The following is a 19,844-nucleotide window of genomic DNA, read 5'->3' on the forward strand; positions in this document are numbered from 1 at the left end:
CCTGTGAGTTAGAGGGAATGTCTGAGAGCTTCCTTGGGACTGTAGATTATAACCTGAATTTACAGCTGCTGCGCTTCCCACCTTCTATATTTTCTGGTAATGGTAAAGTAGGGAAGGGAAAATATGGGGAAAGAGTTTGCTAAGCACGTATTTTTCAGCTGGGACTCACCCATGGGACCTCAGATTGATTTGGTGTGTAGTTAGAGGTCACCTGTGTGCGAGCAGATGGGATGTGGTGGGTGAACGCTGGCAGCCCACTGCTGGGCAGGCACTGTGCGCCTTGTGGGACGGTTTGGGAGGGTGCTGCAGGGAGATGAAGGCATGTCCATAGGACAGCATGGGTCTGGGGAGCTCCCCCTGCCTTGGCAGCAGTGCCATCAGGTGAAGAAAATGGTAATCAAATGTGTTATAACACAAAATTTCTATTCCTAATTCCTTATGATTTGAACATCTTGAATCATGGAATCTAGATATAGGGGAAATCTATTAAGTGATTTATCCTGTCTTCTCAGCCAGAATTGGATTGTGCCCTGCAGTGTATTTTCTGATATTGCACGGAATCTAAAATGTTTCAGATGATGAAACTTCCGACACTTGGCCAGAAGGTGACTCTGAGATGTCATCAGTCTCGGCGCCATGAGGATCCCTCAGTGTTCCACCTGAGCTGAGGGACCATTTCCTTGTTTCTGCCCACTACAGATTTCTGACCATCTACAGAAATGTTGTTTTCTATCTTAGTGTCTGATACTCATTTTTGTTCCCACTCCATTATTCTGTCTTTGCTGGGGTACAGTGGCAGGGAGGCAGTGAGGCTTTCTGTGTACTGTCATGTGTTTTTTTTCTTGCTCTGTCCTTAAGGCAGTTTAGATTCAGCTGATTTTGGCCTCTGTATCCTCTTGGCATTATGACTCCTTGCTTGCTATGACTGAAGGGAACTAATTTCTAGTTCAACACGTTGCAAGGTCCTATTTCAGAGCAGTTTTCTGCTTTGATTTGGCTGCAGTTCAGATGTGAGTTATTCCCCTTCCTCTGTGTTCATGCAGAATGATTGATGTAATTATGTTTGCCACATGAGAGATGCTGCAGAGATGGACCTAACTGCATGCAGATCACATAGGTATGACTCAGGATGCTGAAGGCAAGGAGCGTACAGGTGAAAAGTTCATGTGTAGAGATTCTTATGGAGATGCCATTTGCAATCTTCAATGGAAAGGCAAATCTTTATGTTCAGGAATCCTCCTTCAGCGACGTTGCTGTGATTTAGTCCGCCTTCAGGCAATGCAACAGGGACATTTGCTGATTTATAAGGCAGGGTGCTTGGAGTGCAGCCCACGGCCATGGCACAGCACACACGTGGTCCTGACAGCACCAGGATGGGCGCAGGCTGTGTCCTTAGTGTGCAGGTTAGCAGTGCAGGCTGTGCTGTGTCAGGATCGGTATTTCCTGGAGTTAATTCGGGACCCGGCTGTGCATCAGTAGCCCTCCAATTTATGCAGAAAGTGACCTTTGCCTGCATTTTTTCCCCTGTTTCTGTCCTCCCTTTACAGTCTTTTTCTCTCCTAAAGAGTGCTGACGGGAGCTTTCTTCTTGTCATTTTGGAGATCGTCAACAAATTCTGCAGAGAGGTGACCTCCATTACGAGAGAGAGAGATCGGCATTTGGACGGAGCCCAAGCTCGAGTGCCAGAGCCCTCCTTTGACTGGCAAGGTGACATTGTGTGTCATATCAGCATTCACGACCAGCTCCCTTCTCCGCAGAGAGTAATTATTTCTTTCGGAGAGAAAGGTCCAATTTGCTGTAAAGAACAGAGCCCCAGGTAACAGCAAAAGGAGCCTGCCGTAAGCTCCCTTGACATGAAAGCGGTACAAAACCGAATCTCACATGCAATGGCCGCTCCACTTGATTTATTAGGTTTATTTTTACTTTCCCCCTGTCAGATGGGGTTGGGCTGTTGACACTTCAGCTCACTCCGTCTGCAGCTCGGCAGGCGGGGGCTGCTGAATTGCAGGTGACAGCATTGCTGGTGCTGCGGCCGCCCGCTCCATGCAGGATGCTTTGGTGCCGTGTCCGCACCTTTCATGTGGATCAGAGGGTTTACAGCTTTAAAATGCTGCACAGCTGAAGGTAATAAATGCTCTTCAACTTTCTTGCAGCATTAGTGTTACACAGGTAGGCAGCCAGGAGCGCTGGGGAGCAAAGGAATGGCGGTCTCCTACTCTGAATTGAAGTTAGATACATGAAGAGAGCTCTAGGTTTGTGAAGCTGGGATTCTGTTAACCTTATTCTGGGGTTAAATGTTGTAGCTGAGGTAAAGCACTTTCAGGGGAACTGTGCTGATGGAGCCCTGTGGGAGTCCGAGCTCTGGTGGAGCCATGCAAGTGTCCATTGCTGGCTCAGACAGTGCCCTGTGTGAGATGCTGTGCCCAGCAACAAGCGCTGGTGTGGCTCTTAGCAGCCTCTTAACTTATACTTCTAATTGAGCCTGTGAAGCTTTGCTGACGGGGCTGCTTCTCATAAGAGTGAGACATTCTGCAGCCCTCTTAAGCTGAGGAAACAACTTTATTCGAGTCAAAGTACATGGAAAGATAAAACTTGAAAGTCAATTGACTCAAATGTGGAAGAAAAAAATGCAGCTTGGTTATTATGGCACATGCTAAATTTTAATAGCGTTTAGAAAGTGTTTTGTGGGGTAGAAAAGAGAAGCAAGCCTATCAAACCTCAGCTGTGTTCTGTTTTATAGTGCAGAACATTTTTCTACTACCATCCAAAGGCTTTAAAATGTAATAACACATGGTTGAACCCAAGGGTTGTAAGATATATGTTAAAGGCATGCATATAAGGGAGTAGAAAGAGTAATTCCACTGCAGAGCAGGTAGGATTTAAGCAGTGATGCTCTCAGTGGAAAACCCTTCTTGCTTTCTTGTGCTTAGCAGATATTTACTGACACGTACTTCTACTTGAAGAATAACGTTCTGGCAACTTTTGATGTTTAAAAACAGTGAATCTGAAGAGTTTGAACTGCTGTTCCTCATTTCTTAAGCAAGCCCTGTTTGTAGCTGGTGTCCAGCTTTCATTCGTACTCTTTATTTTTCACTGTATTTTTTTCTTTAAAGACACAGTGGGTTTCTTTGCACAGATGTATAGTCCTTTCATTGTTACCTGCTAACAGGCAAGGTGCTCTGCCTTGTCACTGCGTGCCTTGCGTTTAGGAACGACACCAAAAGCTGAACTAACAGATTTAGTGCGTTCTGCTCTTACTCCTAGTGAGGTAGGAAGTGGTGAATGGCTTTCCCAGGTGAGTTAGCTAAAACGTTCATTTGCACAGCAGCAGCCCTGAACCAGCTCTGGTACAAGAGATTTTTTAGACCTGAATTTGTAGGTATCTCAGAGTGGGTCTGCTGTGCAGTCAGGGCCTGCTCTGTGCTCCAGCTGTCCTAATTGCTATCCGTATTGCAGCCATCACCCCCCATCAGAGGTGTGAACAGCTGATGCTGAAAAGACAGAAATCAACTGGGCTGGAATGGTGTTAGTAGGGGCAGCTGTCAGCTGGGCTGGCAGCCCTGGCAGCCTGTGGCTGCTCGCCTCGGGGGGGGCTGCGTAGCTCTGAGTGGATGCACTGTGGCAGATGAGCTCCTGCTATTTGTGTGTTTTCTCTTCTAAGTTTTAAAATTGAGCGCGTTGGTCAAGGAAGGTGAAAAATTCATTCATGTAATGGGGGGTACTGTCAAAAATGCAGCAGTAACTGCAAAGGGACTTGCAGGAAAGCACTTCTTTCTCTTACACTTTCTGTAGTTCTAGCTTTGGAAGCCTATACTTTACCTGAGGAGCAGCATTAATCCTCAGCTTCTAAACAAAGATGCTGCCTTTAATAGAGCTTGCTTTGAAACATAACTCATGGAGTTGTACAAATACCTCATCAATAGTGCAGTGGCTCATTGCATTGTCCTTAGTGCATGGAATCTTCATTATTTGCACTGTTGATAAAAGGCAGCATTTTTAGCAGATCTGCACTACTCCATTTAGCTGAGAACAATGATTTATTCCCCCTTGCTATTGGACATCCTCTGTTTCCCTAGCTAATAAAGAATACTTGCTCTGCGGGAGTGAATGGGGAAGAATGGCTCTCTGTACTTCTCTAAGGCAGAAAAAGAGCAGAACCAGGCACTGCAAGTAGAAAAATACATTAGAAAAGCTGCTTCTCCCTGTGGAATGGCATCAAAATGCATGTGTGTTTGTAGGAAGGTCAGCTTTGCCTGTGGGTAATGCAGAAGGTGCCTTGAATCTTGCAGAGGTGGGCTGTAGGATCTGCAGTGTAAGTTTGTGGGTGCTGGAGATGCACCTCCATTTCTGAAACCCACTGCTCAGTCGTTATTTCCAGTTGTCTGCTGCTTTTGAGATCTGTCAGCTAGCCAGCTTTTAATCCATTAAATGTGTGTGTTGCAGATAATGGATAGCACTATTCTTTCTATATTAGAATGCTGTTTGCTACTAAGTAAAACGCTGTACGAAATGTTAAGTACCCCATAAATACATTACCTTCATCAGCCCAACTTTGAATATCCTCAGAGCTATTTCCCACAAAAACAGGTTGGCGTTAGTTGTGGTCGCATCCTTTAGTTCCATTTTAACTGAATCCCACGTTTGTTTTTCCTCTGCTTTGCCTGGGACTGTTTGACCAATCGGCCCAGTACAGGTGAATAGAGGTCCGTTCATCCTGCTTGACCTTTCTGGATGTGTTTTGCAGGATGCAGACAGGAGGTGTAGCTAAAAGTTGGTTCTTGTGCTGCAAGGACAAAACACAGCTGTGTGTTTGTTTCATTATATTGTATAGTTCTATATATTGTATACAGATATTCAGTACAGTTAAGGACTAAAACCAGCCAAAAATAGTGTTTCTGGTCCCCTTGTAAAAAGCAAAGAGCCATGATGCAAAAATAATCTCTTAGCACTCCTGCAAGTGTGTGGCATGAAAATGAGGAGCGGTGTTACCACTGTCTGGGATAAAGGGCTGCAAAATGGAGGAGGCAGCGCAAACAGGGCATGGCTGAGTGCAGTGGGGCCGGCAGAGAGGTGCTGGGAACTGAGCAGATCAGCAGTGAATGAGCAGTCGGGTTGTGTGTGGTGGGAGATGTGTTGGGTGAAGAGTATTTGGTGCATCAATGCAGATAACCCTGTCGTGGTTTCATCCTGGTTTTGGTAGAGATGCAAAAGGGGCCAAAAGGTAGATTAATTTTTTTGGCTTCCTCCAGTAACACATTAAAGTGAAGCGGCAGAGAAGCCTGTAAATTCGCTTAATCCTAGCGAAAATATTCTTGCTTCAAGCTTAAGAGTGTTCTTATTTGGGAGTATGTTTCCAGTTATTTGCAACTCGCTAATTACCCAGTGGCAGAACCTAAGTGGGTGTAAATTGTCACATCTCTGCTGACTTCAGTGGAACTGTGGCAATTTGCACTTCATGAGGATCTGTCACCCAGATTCGTGCCAAAACTGAAAATCTCTTCGCTCTCACTTGGCTGGGGAGCCTCAGACTCGTGGGAACGCAGAAGCAAGGCTTAAAATTCTGTGTGTCTCATTGATTTGTCAGCATTTGTATTTGTTATTCAGTACACCACAGTAATGTGTAATGGATACTTGAGCCATCTCAGCAGACGAGGAAGAAATCCTGCTTCAGATTGCCACTGTTGCCATGGAAACTGCTGCTGCTGTACCCGCAGCTCTCCGTGAGCCGGAGAGGGGAATTCTGTAATAATTCATACAGAGGAGGTAACGGCGCGTCCAGCCTTCAGAAACCTCTCTGAAGTTGGAGATGTGGTAACGGTTTGTGCCTTTCATCGCATCTTTTGACGTGATGCTGCATCTGGGCAGGACTGCAAGGCAGCAGAGCTGCCCTTCATCCCAGCATCAGGAGTTCACAAGCAGCCGAGCCTTTGAGAGCGGGATGAGGGGAAGGTGACTCCGTGTGATGGTAAATGGTAAGCGGGGAATTCCAGGCAGACAAGCACGGATGCAGAGCTGTTTGGCTGCCCAACATCCTGGCATTTCCTGTCATAATGGCATTTTATATGATTGATCCAAGTACCAAAGATTGGTGTTGTCTGCTCCCTCCACAGCTTGCTCAGCTCAGTGTCATCATGGAGGCAAACAAAAGTGGCTCTGTGCAGGTTGATCTGAGATGAAGGCTGAGTGTTGAGAATCGTAGAGTCCCAGAATCATCAAGGCTGAAAAAGGTCTCTGAGATCCCCAGGCTGAACCCCATCCCACCATGCCTGCTGGCTGCATCCCACACTGCCGCATCTGTGTTGGACACCTCCAGGGCAGCCATGCCAATGCAGCACCACTCTTTCTGCAAAGGGATTCTTAATGTCCAGCCTGGTATGGTGGATCCCATGGCTCAATTTGAGGCCGATCCCTCTTGTCCAAGCAGCAGAAAGCATCAGGTTCACAAAGAAATGAACTAGAAATTAGTTGTGCAAAATGTGAGTGTCTGGGGACTTGCAGGAGCCTTCTGGCTGATCTCCTGTAACAGAGGATGTTTAAGTCTGGCTGCAGCGACTTCAGGCTGTGAGGGTTTTCTCAGTCTGCCATCTGAAATGTTACATGCGTGCAGGGGAAGCCTTGCTCTTTGAGCCCACGGCTCTGACTCAGTCCTGGTGAGCATAAGGCTCAGTGCCTGCATAATGGATGCAGCCCTGGTGCTTCTGCAGCAGCTCTGTGTGAGTCACTCACCTGAGTGTGAAAGGCTGTTTTTGGTGGTTAGAGCCAACTGTGTCTCACACCACCGAAGTTGCTCTGCCAGGTGACTGCACAGGCAAACTGTCACACCATGGGAACGAGGTTGGTGATCTGCGCTTTCCACCCCGTGTTTCTGCCTTCAGTGCAGCTGTTTGACTTCTTCTGTCTAAAGCTGTTGGTTGGGATCTTCCTGGCTGCAAACCTCGTCCAGCCACACTGATCACAAAAGCTGCCCTGTGAACTCTGGGGTGTCTGTTGACCTCCTGGTTGGTTTCCTCTTCCATCCCTTTCCCATTTCAGGGAAATCTGAGTACTGTTAGGCCATCCTTCCAGATGAGATGGAGTGACAGATGGATGGAGAGTGCAGTTTGGACTCCTGCGGTGGCCTGTTGCCAACACCTTCTGATTTACAGTATCTACCTGCCTAACTCTGGTTTATGAATTAATACATTTTAAATATATAACCATTGATATAGATATATCTAAGATCTCAGGTAGCAGATTTTTATCTGCGTTGAGCCTAATTCATTAACATTTTGCTTGTTCAGATATATCCTTACCTCTGTGTGGCTTCTCTGCTATATGGGTACATTGGCTGCGTAGCATTTATCAGCAAGGATGCAGCAAACTTGCCATCTGGGTGATGCCCAACTACTTGAAATACTTTCTAAAGCAGGACTTTCCCATGAGCATGTTTGGCCTTTCTCAGCATTTAAGCACTTCTCATTGGGTGGAAGTGCTGTGTTTGAGGGGAGGCTGTGAGCCAGCTCTGTACTGTACTGCAGGCATCTGCTCACTCAGTGCTGCCTCCTTTGTGCCCTAGAGCACACGTGTTTGTCATGGACCAGAGCAAAGTGTGGATCTTTAATTCAAGTTCACCTCTTAACATTCAGGATTCTTCTCACTTCAATTTCCAGCCCCTTGTGGTGGATCGTTATCTTCAGAGATTAGCTTTCCTCTGGGACTTTGCTTCTGTGTAGTAACTGAAATGCAGGGAGGCAGAGAGGAACGCGCACAAACCACATCTCCTGGCTGCTGACAGCGCCGTGTCTGGAAGCTGCATTGCTCATCACCTCCAGATAACTGTGCACTCCTGCTTTGCTGTGAGCTCTTGTGAGAGTTTAACACACAGTGCTTTGGGCTGTCAGATGCCCGCAGCTGAGTTGTTGGCTCCATCAGCTGTCCATTGAATTTGGTGCTTCTGCATAGAAAGTTTCCTTCTTTGTCCTCTGGAAAGGGAAGTTTTCCTTCTATTAGTTTTCCTTCTGGTTTTGCCCAGAAGCTCCACGATGGTCATGTTTTCCCTCCACAAAGTGCAGTATTAAGGCACTGTTTAAATTGCAAACTGAGTGGCCCCAAAGTACGTGTTGCTGAAATGAGCAATGTGCAGTCATAACTGCCGTAAATACGGGGGTAATGCAATTAGTTGTACAATGCCAGTGGCAGCAGAGGAGTTCTGTGCACTTACACTGGAATCTAAGGAAATTAATACATATTATGTTTAACACTCGTGGTTAGAATACCAAATTGGAGCTCCTCATGTTTTGACATGTCTATTATTTATATGCAAATGCAGTCTTTTCTGCAGAACTTCCTTGGAGATAAAATATTTTACAAGGAAGTTGGGGGAAGAGGGCACAATATGTTCATTTGCTGTTATACCAACCTTCTTAGGATGCTGATTTGTGGAAGTTCTCCTAGAATAAGGTAATAGATATTTCAGTTCCCTTGAATATAACAGACCTCAAGTGTGAGCCCTTCTTAGTTAATGACCAGCATAAAATAAGTCTTTTTTTTAGTGTACGTTCTCAGTTAATTTTACAGTTCAATTGAAGTGAAAATATCATCAAATAGAGAAGCATTAAACTTGGTGCTTATTGGACCTCCCATCCTCTGTGTGAGAATGGAACTGGTCATGTGGGTCACACGGGGGGCATCTGCAAAGTGAAGGATGGATCCCTGAGCCCCGTGGGGATGCTCAGCTGGCAGTCAAGGTAACCAGGTAAAGAGCAAGTCAAGCTCTAGTACCGGCTTGAGCTTCATAAATAATAACCATCATTTTCTCAACACAGGGAAAAGGTGGGATGAGAGATTTGTGAGGTACCTTTAAACTGCCTGAGAACCCGTTGTCTGTTTATGTGGCACGTCCCCTGTACATGGCAGCAGCCCAAAGCTGCTCCTGTCAGAAACATGCCCAGTAAAGCTGCAGCGTGGTTCTGTCTGCTTTCACCTCAACAACATCACATCTTCATTAGCCGCCCTACTGGTAATCTGCTGCTGATTGAGATTAATAGAGAAAATATTTCCTAAATATTTCTGTATGTGTTTTCATTAATCTTACGTTCGGGAGATTAATCTTGTGGGGTGACCTGCAAAAGGTGTTAATTGCCATTTTAGATGAGAATCTATCCAAAGTTTGAGGAGGTGCAGTAACAACTGTGGAGCAGCAGCACGAGTCCTGTGGGAACGCTGCTGTCTGGTCCTTAATGGAAACAAAACCGTTGCATTTTAAAAGCTCTTGGAAGCAAAATGCAACCCTGACCCAGTGTGGGCCACGTGTCTGCCCCTGCAGGTTCAGTGTGGGATGAGAGCAGAAAGAACAGATGAATTATTGAATGCCTCCCTGCCCTCGGTGCTGTGCTGTTACTTCTGGAGGCTGCTCAGACACTGTGTGCAGTAGAAGCAGAGGTGGGAAAAGGATGCTCCATGGTGATCCTTATTATATATGTAGCAGTTAAGCAAAGCTCTAATGCAGTTGGGGGCTGCATCCCAAAAGTGTGGAGCTGCTTCTGCACCATGATGTCCTGTTGCTGCTCTGGTGCCTTCCTGCAGGGCTGCTTTGCTGCTGGCTGTCTGGGTGCTGTGTGGTACCCTAAAGGGAAATGGGCACTCTGCAGCTTGTAGGAAAGGGAATGGGACATGACGGCCCTTACCCTGGGCTTACTGTGTGCCATGCAGAAGTACTTATTGCTCCCATAGGGCGTTTGGTCCTTCTGTTGTGATGTAGCGGTTTGGAAGGGAACGGTGACTGCATGCCAATGAGAAGCTGCTACACACGTCTCTCTAGGGGGAATGTGCCCTGAAAATGCATTTGTCCACAGGGATTCTGTGCTTAAAGCCATTTTAGTCCATGTAGAGCAGTGTTTGGTGACAAAATGCCCGGGGTGAGAATCGTGCTTTCGTGCAACTCTTGGTCCTGGTGGAGGGGGGAGAAGACTGAGTTCCTTCTGCTTGGTAAAGATGCTTTTCTCCTGCTATTAGCATGATAAAAACAGACTTTGTGGAGGTAGAAAACCAGTGACAGTTCAGGTGTGCTCAGATGTCACTGTAAGGCTTTTGGTAGATTGTATGCATTGCTTGGAGTCATGGTGGAAAGGAAATGGCTTTTTGCTGCCCTTTGTGGCTCCCCGGCCCCTCTGATGTCTGTGCAGCTCAGGAGGGCGCAGTTCCAGGAAATTTTTTTAGGATTTATTTTTAATTTTTCATTACTTTTCTTTACAGTTACCAGTAATGAAATTTGGCACAAAAGTGGAGCTGTGTGTGTTACACAACTGCTGTTGGCACCGCGATGATTTATTGTCCACTTTTACTTATGAAAGCCCGCCTGGTAAATTCCTTGTGATGTGTAAACCCGCAGGCAGCGTGTTGGATACGAGTGATGAATTGGATGGCCGAGGGAACGGATTTCTGCCTCCTCCTGGGACTGGCTTTGAATGGCTCTTTCAGTAGCGTTGCATCAGGCTGGGGAAGCCAACAGCCCAGAATTTTCTCCTGATTTTTGGGGTATTTAGTTTTAAATGCGAGTTGTTTTGGTGACGGAGGTAACAGCGCTTTTTGGTTTGGGGCTGAAGGAAGGCTCGGGATGTGGATGTGATGGCTGGCTGTAGGCTTCAGGTGTACTCATCTTGCATTGGTGTTTCAGGGGCAGGAGAGAATATTTGTGTTGATTGCAAGCAATAGAAACTTGGTATTTCCACGACAGCTCATCCAGAAAGACGTTCTTAAATGCTTGCTTCCTGTGGTTCCTGCCAATGTGTGTGAGCGATAGCAAAGGTCTGAGGATTTTAAATTGCAAAGGAAGGATTTAGTATTGGCATGTATAATAATTTGTTTTAGGTTGTGTAAATGCTTTTCAATTAAGGGATTCATTGGAAGGAGTATGGAGTGTACTTGGATCCCGTGTTTGGAATTCAGGAGCTGCTGAATGCATTAAGTGAGTTGACATAAGGAATATTTCCAGTGATGGAGGAGCGGCTGCCGGCTCTCAGCGCTCCCTTGCTGGCTCACAGGCGGCTGTGCCACAACCACAGGGCTTAGGAGCTGCACTGTGCATTATGGCACATGTGCAAAGAACTGAGAGGTCACGAAGGGGAGACTTGGGGTGATGAACGTTGAAGCTGTAAGTGGAGAACAGGACCAAGAAATCTGGTAGCTCACAAAGCGGCTGGATGTGTCATTTTGGAGGTACAGCGATAACACCAGGGCTAATTTTGCACAGGAGAGGCTGCCAAGAAAAGATTTCTGCTAAGACTTCTGTTCCATTCCGGCACAAAATTAATCCATGACAAAACTGTGTGCATAATTCATAGCTCCCAAAAGTTATTTCAGATTCTGATATATTTATCAATTGGATTTGGTCTGCATCCCTCCTGCAGCACCGCCCCGTGCTCTCCCCACCACTGTCATTTTAGCCTGGCTGCATTACGGCCGCACCAAAGGCAGGTGGGCTTCACAAAGTGGTGTTTGATGTCATTTATGGGATATTGGACATTTTCACTCTTAAGCCAGCGTGACCTTTCCCACCCTCCTGGCTCCCTGGTGGATTTCCTGTGGGATTTGTTTCCCCCTCATCGCTATGGTTGTTTCTATGAGCAGTGTACCTGAGAGCACCCAAATAGGAATGCAACTTCACAGTCTGTGTGTTTCGAAAGGGTTCAAGGTCAGGTGCAGCTGCTGATGTTGCCCTCCTTGACTATTCTTGCCCAGGCTTTCGTCATAACTCTGCTGTGCTCTCAGTTGTTCAATTATTCAGCCCTCCCTCTGAAATCCATCTCCAACATTGAACTCTTTTCCCCAGCGCTGACTTCTAAAGCCGTTGAAAACAAAAGTCTATTTCCTTTTTATTCATTCTAAGTTTTTCAGACGTTAATTTAATCAAGGGACCCTTTGTTCTTTTATTACAACGTTTCCTTAGATATAAGTGTTCAGTCTTCTCCCCACCCTCGTTAACCTCCACTGAATCCATTTGGTCTCTGTTCTTCCAGCAGCTGAGGCAGCCAACGCAGGCATTCATAGTGCAGGTTTGTATCTGATTCTCCATTTATGTTGTAGACGTGATTAAAGCCTTCAAGTAAAATCACAGCTAAATCCTGTTGTAGCCTCAGCCGTTATTTTTTGTTCTCCTATTAAGATTTTAAGCATTTCTTTGACATATTTTTATTGCTGGATTAGGAAGAAAACACTTGACTTGTTTGCAACATTCTCATTATATTCTCTTTATAACATTCCTAAAAGAGAATAAATACAAAATGCTTTTGTGTATTGTGGTCATATTTCAGTCTGACTTTAATATGCTGCACGGTTTCCCAGCTCACAATTCTTCCAGCCTTGTGGTGGCAGTCAGGAAATCCTCATACCTGCAAACAGGGCACTGGCTGCTGGAGCCCACATGGTGTCTGTGCTGCATCCCATGTCAGGATGGGTGCAGTGAGAGCACTGTCTGGTGGGGGCACAGCAGCCTTTCCTATCGCTTTCCCTTCATTAACCCTTCACTCATGCCAGTGGCACCAGAGTGCTTTTCTCATACCTGAGAAGGGAGCCTAGGATTCATGTCATGCTTACTGCACCCAGCCCTGTTCTTACAAGTGGTTGCCATGTGCTTGCTCATCTAGGGCTGCTGAGCACTGAACACCCAGCGTTTCTCTGATGTTTCCAGCAGTGCTTTAGGGGAAGCTGTATTGTGCTTACGTTGCTCATTCACTGCTTCGTGCTTTTCTTTGTGGCAGCATTGATGTGAGCTGCGGCTGGAGCCGTGCAGTGCTGCACACCGTGGGGTCTCCGTTGGTCTGATGACTTTGGGTTTCACTGTTTGGTGGCAAATGAGTGACAAGAAATTAGTTGCAAGGCGAAGTCCTTTGTGTCAGGTGAAGAGATGGTTTCAGAAGGTTGTTTTGTGTCTAATTGACCGTGACTGCTAGCCCCAAGGAGACTGTGAGCTCCTGGAAGCTGTGTAATCCAGCCAGGAATCCGTGAACAGCCCTGTTGGAGCTGTTTTGGAGGCAGAGCTGTGCCATTTTTCTCTGACATCTTGCAGTTTTGTCCATGTTGAAGCAACATCCCTTCTGTGCAGTTCTCACCAGGGCCAGGGTGATTAAGCACTTAAATTGATTAATCAAATTTCTTGTGATGAGAACTACAGTCATTCATTAATCTGAATGGGATTATAAATAAGAGTTGGCAGATACAGGAGACAAACATGTTGACAGCTAGACCTGCTGGTTGGAATACAAATTGCACTATTGCACCTGGAGGGTTCTTAGCTCCTGGCAGCTCTGGGATATGGCTTCCCTAAAGGTAAAATTAGGCTGAGATTAAGGTATCCCCATACTTGTAAAGAAACGTGCATTTGTGAACAGGCAGCTTCTACAGGTAGATATGTGGGATTGCACACCAATTATCCTGCATCAGGAGCAGGCTGCAGATTTTGTTTCCTGTTTAATTCAAGAAAGGTGTTATGAGATTAGCTTCAGTCAGAATTGGGAGATAACCCGATTGCGGTGTGTGGCTAATAGCAATTTGAGCAGTAAATGAGCAGGCTAGCGGGGGCGGTTCCTATGAAATTGTCTTGGAATTGACAGCTCTGCAAATAAAATGCATATCAAATTTTGCTCTTGAAGAAATGCTGTCTAATGTTCCCTTTTTGGAGCAGCAGAGCCTTGTGCTGTTAATAGGATGACAGAGCACGGGACGTTGTTGAGGTGACTTGCAAAGAAGGATATTGAAACTCTCACCACGTTGAAATCGATGGCAGAATTCCCATCAACTGCAGCAAGACGGGTTTCATCTTCAGGGGATTAGGTGACTCTGCAAGTCGTTTCTGCTGTCTCTGGAGTCAGGCAAGAATGCTGCAGAGCGTGCTGAGATTAAAGCGATGGTGTCTTGTTGAACCGGCCTCCTGCTTTTCTTTTCATAAATATTTAAAGAATTCTTATTAAAAGAGTTACCAGCGTAAGAAATGAAGAGTTTGGTAGTACATAGCATGCTGCCGTGTTGTTTCAGCTTGTCATAGATGGTCAGGGAGCCAACGTGCTTCTTGCTGTCCGAGGGAGGTGCAGTGATGTCTCCCATCACTGCTGCCCATATTTGTGCGTTGGGCTGATGCTGCTGCTGAGATCTCAGCACTTTCAGGCAGGCTCTGGGATCCTCTCTCCTCCTGGAGGGAAGGACTGCAGCTCCTCAGCCCTTACCCCACATCTGCAGCTCAGGACCTGGTGGGTCTCAGTGCTGCAGCGGTTGCTCCCCTCACCTTGCAGGAGGGGCTTTTGCCTTTTGTTTTTTTGCCCCTCCCTGCTCATCTTTCTGCAGGTGGCACAAATAGAAACTTATTCCTTTGGCTGCCTGTTCCTGTGGATCAAAGCCCTTTCCCTCTGGCCGATACAATCAAAACTGGTAATGGTGAATGGATCAGCAGCCAATGTCCACTTCCAGGCTCCCTCAGAGAGGCGAGAGCTTGCACTGAATGCAAACAGCCTGCTCAAAAAGGCCCGACCTTGGGCTTTAATTTACTATTGAGCTGCAGGTAAGAGATCAATGGGTGAGTGCCAGAGGATTCAATAGTGAACGGATGGTACCGGAAAACACACAGGCCACCAGCATAAAGAAAAGGTGTAGAAAAGAGCTTGGGACGTACTGGAAAATATGCAGCTACTGAGTCATTGTTATTATTACAATAACTCATCATTTCCTTCAGTGTTACGTAGGTAGAGCAGTTTGGCACGTCATTTGCACTGCTGTGGTACGTAGAATGCGGAGCTGCCAGGTTCGGCTGCTGTTACATATCCCTGTTTACAAGGGCTGAGCTGGGGCTGATGTGCACTGAGCACCCCTTTGGTGCTTAGGCTGGTTTCCCCTTTGATACCCACCAACTCAGCAGCATTTTGAGAGCTGTCAAAAACTCATCTGGCTCTGCTCCTTTGGCCAAGCCCCCGTCATTGCTCTCCCCCTCCCCAGCTGCACCTTAGTGCTCGGGCAGAAAAAGGAAGATTGATGGCATTAGGATCCCTGTGCAGGGTGCTGGCATTGAGGCAGGGGATTTCAGAGCAGCGTGTTGGCTTTTCTCACTGAATTTTGATTAATGGAGTGGGCTGGAGCTGCTGCTGTCTCCCAGCTCCTTCAGCTGACAGGGGTGAGTGTAATCTGATGTTTAAATGGATTTGGAACGTGTCTGTGGCTTTAGCATCCGTGTCCTGAAGGAAAGACCATCTGCTACGAGATAACCTGATCTCAGAGGGCACCTCCTTCGGATTTGTTTGAGAGGAGAGATGACACAACTGAGGCTGAGGGCTTTCCCCGGTGCTTACTAATTCAGTGGCAAACAGGCAGCTCACCTTACAGACTGAAGCCCAGAGCTGCCCTGCTCTTCTAACCACACTCTGCCCCCCTGGGGAAAATAGGCAGAGAATGTTGTGGGTGCTACAGATGCAGATGGAAAATGGCTCCTGTGTGTGCAACAAATGTGTTAACACAAACAGCCAGCAAACTTCTGCATGTGCTGTTTGTGCTTCATGCATGGCTGCAGCCTGCATGTTATCGCGTGGCTTAAATGACTGTGTTCCACTTTATCTTCTCACACACACCACAGATAATGTGGAGGCTGAGGTTGAGAGCAGAACTTGATTGGGCCGAGGTACCACAGTTAATTTAGGAGACCTGTATCTTATCTTTGGAATGCAAAGAATGAAGCTAAAGCCTCATTTGTCTTTCCTGGGAGGTCTGATCTACAGCAGCAGTGGATTCTGCTGCAAGCTCCGTGTTATTCCCTGTGGAAAAGAAGAGCCACCAGGACAGCAGATCTGTGCGTGAAGCCTGGGCTGTCCCTTGGCTACCTACAGGCCTGGAGGCAGATGGACCCAGTCTGTCCCCTCTAACATGTATGGGGCACACGTGGTGCATGTGAGGTGCTGGAAGTTGGGTGAAGCCTTATGCCATAAAATGACTTGAGTATATTTTAATAATTTAGAGCCACAGGTCTTACTTGGTTTGTTCTCTAAAGATTGATTTAGCTTCTTATTAAGGGAATTGGGAATTCAGTGTGAAAATCTGAACAAAATCTAGACTTATTTTATATAAATATCCACTGGTGTAACTCACTGGGGAGAAGAATTTCAAAGCCTGACCAACCCCATCTTGAATTTTTGATTCCTTGCTCTCCTGCTTCCATTCCCAAGGTGTTCTTGTTAAGGAAGAACACCTCAGCATTATTGTATTATTTTTAAATAAGCTGCAATCACTTTAAGGAGCTCAGGATGAAAAATCCACTAATACTTTGATTTTTTTTCCTCCAGTTTTCAGGAGTTTGATAATGCAAGACGTGAACTGCATAGAAATGGAAGAGCAGGCAGTTTTAATTGCCCAGCTATCCCTCTTTGTCCAGAAAAAGCCCTTTTTTGTTCAATTATCTGTCATTTTTAGAAAGGTATGAAGATGAAGTGAAGCTCTTCCCTACTCCGTAGGCTCCTTCACTTGTCTGCTGCCTCCCAGCAAACGTCCTTATGGTGTTTTTGGCCCAAACCTTCCTCCTGTTTATGGTCTGTTGGGGGGCTGGGGGGGTGTGAAGCTGTGACTTGAGCCCCTAAAAGCCAAGCACATCCCTTCCCTGGAAGGTGGCTGTGGCTCCCAGGCGCTGTCCTGCAGTGCCCGGCGCTCACCCCGTGGGGTGGCACAAACCTGTGGGCTGTTTTTTAACACCATCCCATAACCCTCTGTCTTCCAGCAGCTCAGAAATGCCCATTCTTTGCTCCCAGAGATTTTGTAAATTTAGAAAGAGAATTGGGGAAAAAACGGCCTTCCTTTGTCCAGGCCATTAATTCAGCATGCTCAGGACAGAATTAACCTTGGCAAGCCTTGTAGAGGAGAGAGTAATTCTAACCTTAAAAATCTGCTGATTAAAGCTGGTTTCAGGAATTCGATTTCACTTAATGTGTTGGCTGAGAGCCCAGGCAGCATTAACATGGCCACAGACACACGGGCTTCGGCATTTTTTTACCTTCCCCATAAAAAAAAGAAGAAAAAGACGTAGCTAATGAAGCCCCTTTTGTCTGTTTGGAGCAAGAAATGGTTCTAAAGACCCCTTTAACTAAAAGCATGAAGCGCGCCACAGCAGCCTGGACTGAATGGAGGTACCCAAGGAGCTGGGCAATGCACAGGGCATGGCACCTACCAGCGTGGTGGAAATCTCTTCCACTTCGCTGCATGCAAATGTCCCTTCTGGGCTCTGCCCCTTCTTTCACTTCAACTTCTCCTAAGGTTGATGTACTTTAACTTGTGCCTCAGTCTCTGTGTTGGGCAGCAGAGCTGTATGCACGTGGTGGGAAAGCCTGGAGCTGTGCTGCTTGCCAGGTTCTTGCTGGGAAGCCGCTGGGACTCGGTGACCCCGCAGCTCCCAAACTGCTTTCCAGCACGGGAGGCAGCTCTGAGTCAGCACAGCCGCACAGTGCAGACCTTCAGTAGAGCACCAGGCTGCAGCACAGCCAAGGATTGCTGTCAGGGATTATCTTAAGCAAAGTCTGCTTTTTTCCCATGCTGAATGGCAGGATTAAGATGTTAAGCTTTCCTTTGAATTCCTTTTTTTCCCCTCTTTTTTCCTCCTTGGTTTTTCTTTTTTCTTGCATGTGAAATATACCTTTGACATATTTTAAAGCGCTGTTAATCTTTGCCATCTATAGTTTTAAAATAGCTCTGTGATAGAAGCCGGCAGACCTTAACAGCCCTTACATTCAGGCTGACCGTGCAGGTGGTGATCTGGTTCATGGCTTTACCCCCACAGCTGAGGGCAGCACTCCCCCTGTTACACCATCCTATTGGGCACCCTGCTGGTGCTGGGGAGGTTCAGGTTGGGGACTGGGGGCAATTTCTTGTCCGATGGGTAGTGATGCACAGTGGGGTCACTGTCCCAGGAGGGGTTGAAGGAAGGGCGGGTTACTTAGGGATGAGAGTTTGAAGGCAAAATCCCCTCAGATGAGTTCATTTTTTTCCTTCTGTCATTGCAGAACCCTGGCATGCCTAAACCACACACATTGAAGGAGAACTGATCACCTTTGGCAAAGGGGAATATGTGATTGTGCACACACCTGTCCCCATCCCCAGTATTAAAAATCAGCAGTCAGAAAATAATATTGCTTTCTTAGCAATAAACTTGTTTTGTGAGCAGGAATTGTACTGGGATCCTTTAAATTAATAATGGCTCAGTGTGGTTGGTTTGTAACGGGCGCAGCTTCCACCTGACGGCGTTGTTTTAGGATTTTAACACGCTGGAAATTGGATTTTTGCTGCAGGAAGAATTCTTTATCCTTGCTCCTTTTGGGTCCTTTTGAGCAAGCAAAGTTCATTTAACTTAAAGAATAAGACAAAAAGCAACACTTTCTCATTTTTCTGCATGAAGCAGTGGGCAGGGTTTACCTGCCCTCCGTTTTCAGTTCATTACAGCTGTGTGATAAGCCAAGAGGTGTTATACTAAAAGCAAAGAAGGGTGTTGAGTTGTTTGGATGCAGTACGGGCAGATCCTGTTTGTTCTGCCCTGTCCTGGTGGTGGGCGCTGGGTGGTTTCTCTGCCCAGAGGGGGGATGTGGTCCAGCTTGGGACCACAGAGAGCTGGGAGAGCTCCACCACTGCTCTCAGGACTGTCACAAGGGCTGGAAAGGATCTGGGGGTCAGCAGCTGGGGATTATACCTGTGTATAAAGCAGAGCAATGTGTGAAGTCTGTCCGTTGGGTCTTTAAGCGGTGGCAGTGTTCAACATGTATTCTCCTAGAATTCTGGCCTGATGTGAGCTGCCATTCTGTTCTACCAGCAGAGCTGAAACCCTGGAATGACTGCAGCAAATACCCGCGTGTCAGCAGATGCTGTTCTCTCCTTCCTGTCTCTGGGTGCTGCCTCATAAACCTGCTCGTTGTGAGCCCAGATAACGATTTCCTTCCCTAACCCTGTCTCTGCTTTCTCTGTTTCTGTCCTTAGTGCTTGTACGGCTGTTACGTCCATTCCTCCATCATCCCCACGTTTCACAGAAGGTGCTACTGGCTTCTTCAGGTAGGATGATGCTGGATTCCTTCCTCCTGCTATTGTTCCAAGTGAAGCTGCATGGCTGGGCGTTGGATGGTTTGGGGATTTTCTTGTCTGCAGGTGGTGGATTTCCTTAAGGCGGTACGTCTCTCCTTTCTCTAGATAAATTTCTAGCGAATACCGAGCTGCTGCCAGCTTATGTGAGCCCTGATCAGGGTCAGCTGAAGTGAGACTTTTTCCAGGTGTTTAGTGGTGTTTTTCCGTTTTGGAGCCAGCCGTGCAGCAGGACTCGGGGAGGCAGCTGCTGCAGATACGTGCAGAGTCGTGGGGAGAGAAAGCAGCACTGGGCACTGGTGTGAATTCTGTGTAAGCTGGATTGCACAGCTCCAAAAGGGCGGCAGAACGGTTGGTGTGGAGGAGTTCTGTTGAGTTACTCACTGACTTTGATCCTCGCTGATGTGGGCACAGCAAAGCCCTCCCAGCCTTCTGAGCTCTGCAGCGTGCAGTGCTGGCCCTGGGATGTGGTGGTGTGTTCGCATCCCTCTGCCTGTGGTGGGCTGAAGCTGAAGGTGCACTGAGCTCCCTGTGCTGATTGTACTGTTGGTTACAAGTGCTGAGTGTGCAGAAACAAAATGGGTAATACTCCTGTGCCTTTCCCCTTGGTTTGCAAACACACTTCCATGTTAAAACAGAGCTGTTGTTGGCTGCCGCATGGAAGGATCCCCCACAACACAGCAGTGGTGGTTGTGCTGTAGAGTCATCAGAGGGGCTGTGCACACAGCATCACTGGCCTCTTCTCTTACATGCCTCCCTTCCACTGCTGCTGTCGGAGCGGT

General features: G+C 46.9%; 1 protein-coding gene across 8 annotated transcripts in view; it reads left to right on the top strand.

Annotated features, from left to right (window-relative positions):
- Nucleotides 1-19,844, top strand: part of CAMTA1 (calmodulin binding transcription activator 1) — a 266,410-nt gene that overhangs the window by 175,297 nt on the left and 71,269 nt on the right. For all 8 annotated transcript variants that reach the window (XM_072354281.1, XM_072354279.1, XM_072354284.1 and 5 more), the window contains one exon: nt 18,964-19,035. In XM_072354281.1, the coding sequence (XP_072210382.1) occupies nt 18,964-19,035 (72 nt within the window). The remainder of the gene's footprint in view (nt 1-18,963; nt 19,036-19,844) is intronic.

The sequence above is a fragment of the Excalfactoria chinensis genome, chromosome 20 (genome assembly GCF_039878825.1).
Source record: "Excalfactoria chinensis isolate bCotChi1 chromosome 20, bCotChi1.hap2, whole genome shotgun sequence".
Classification (NCBI taxonomy): Eukaryota; Metazoa; Chordata; class Aves; order Galliformes; family Phasianidae; genus Excalfactoria; species Excalfactoria chinensis.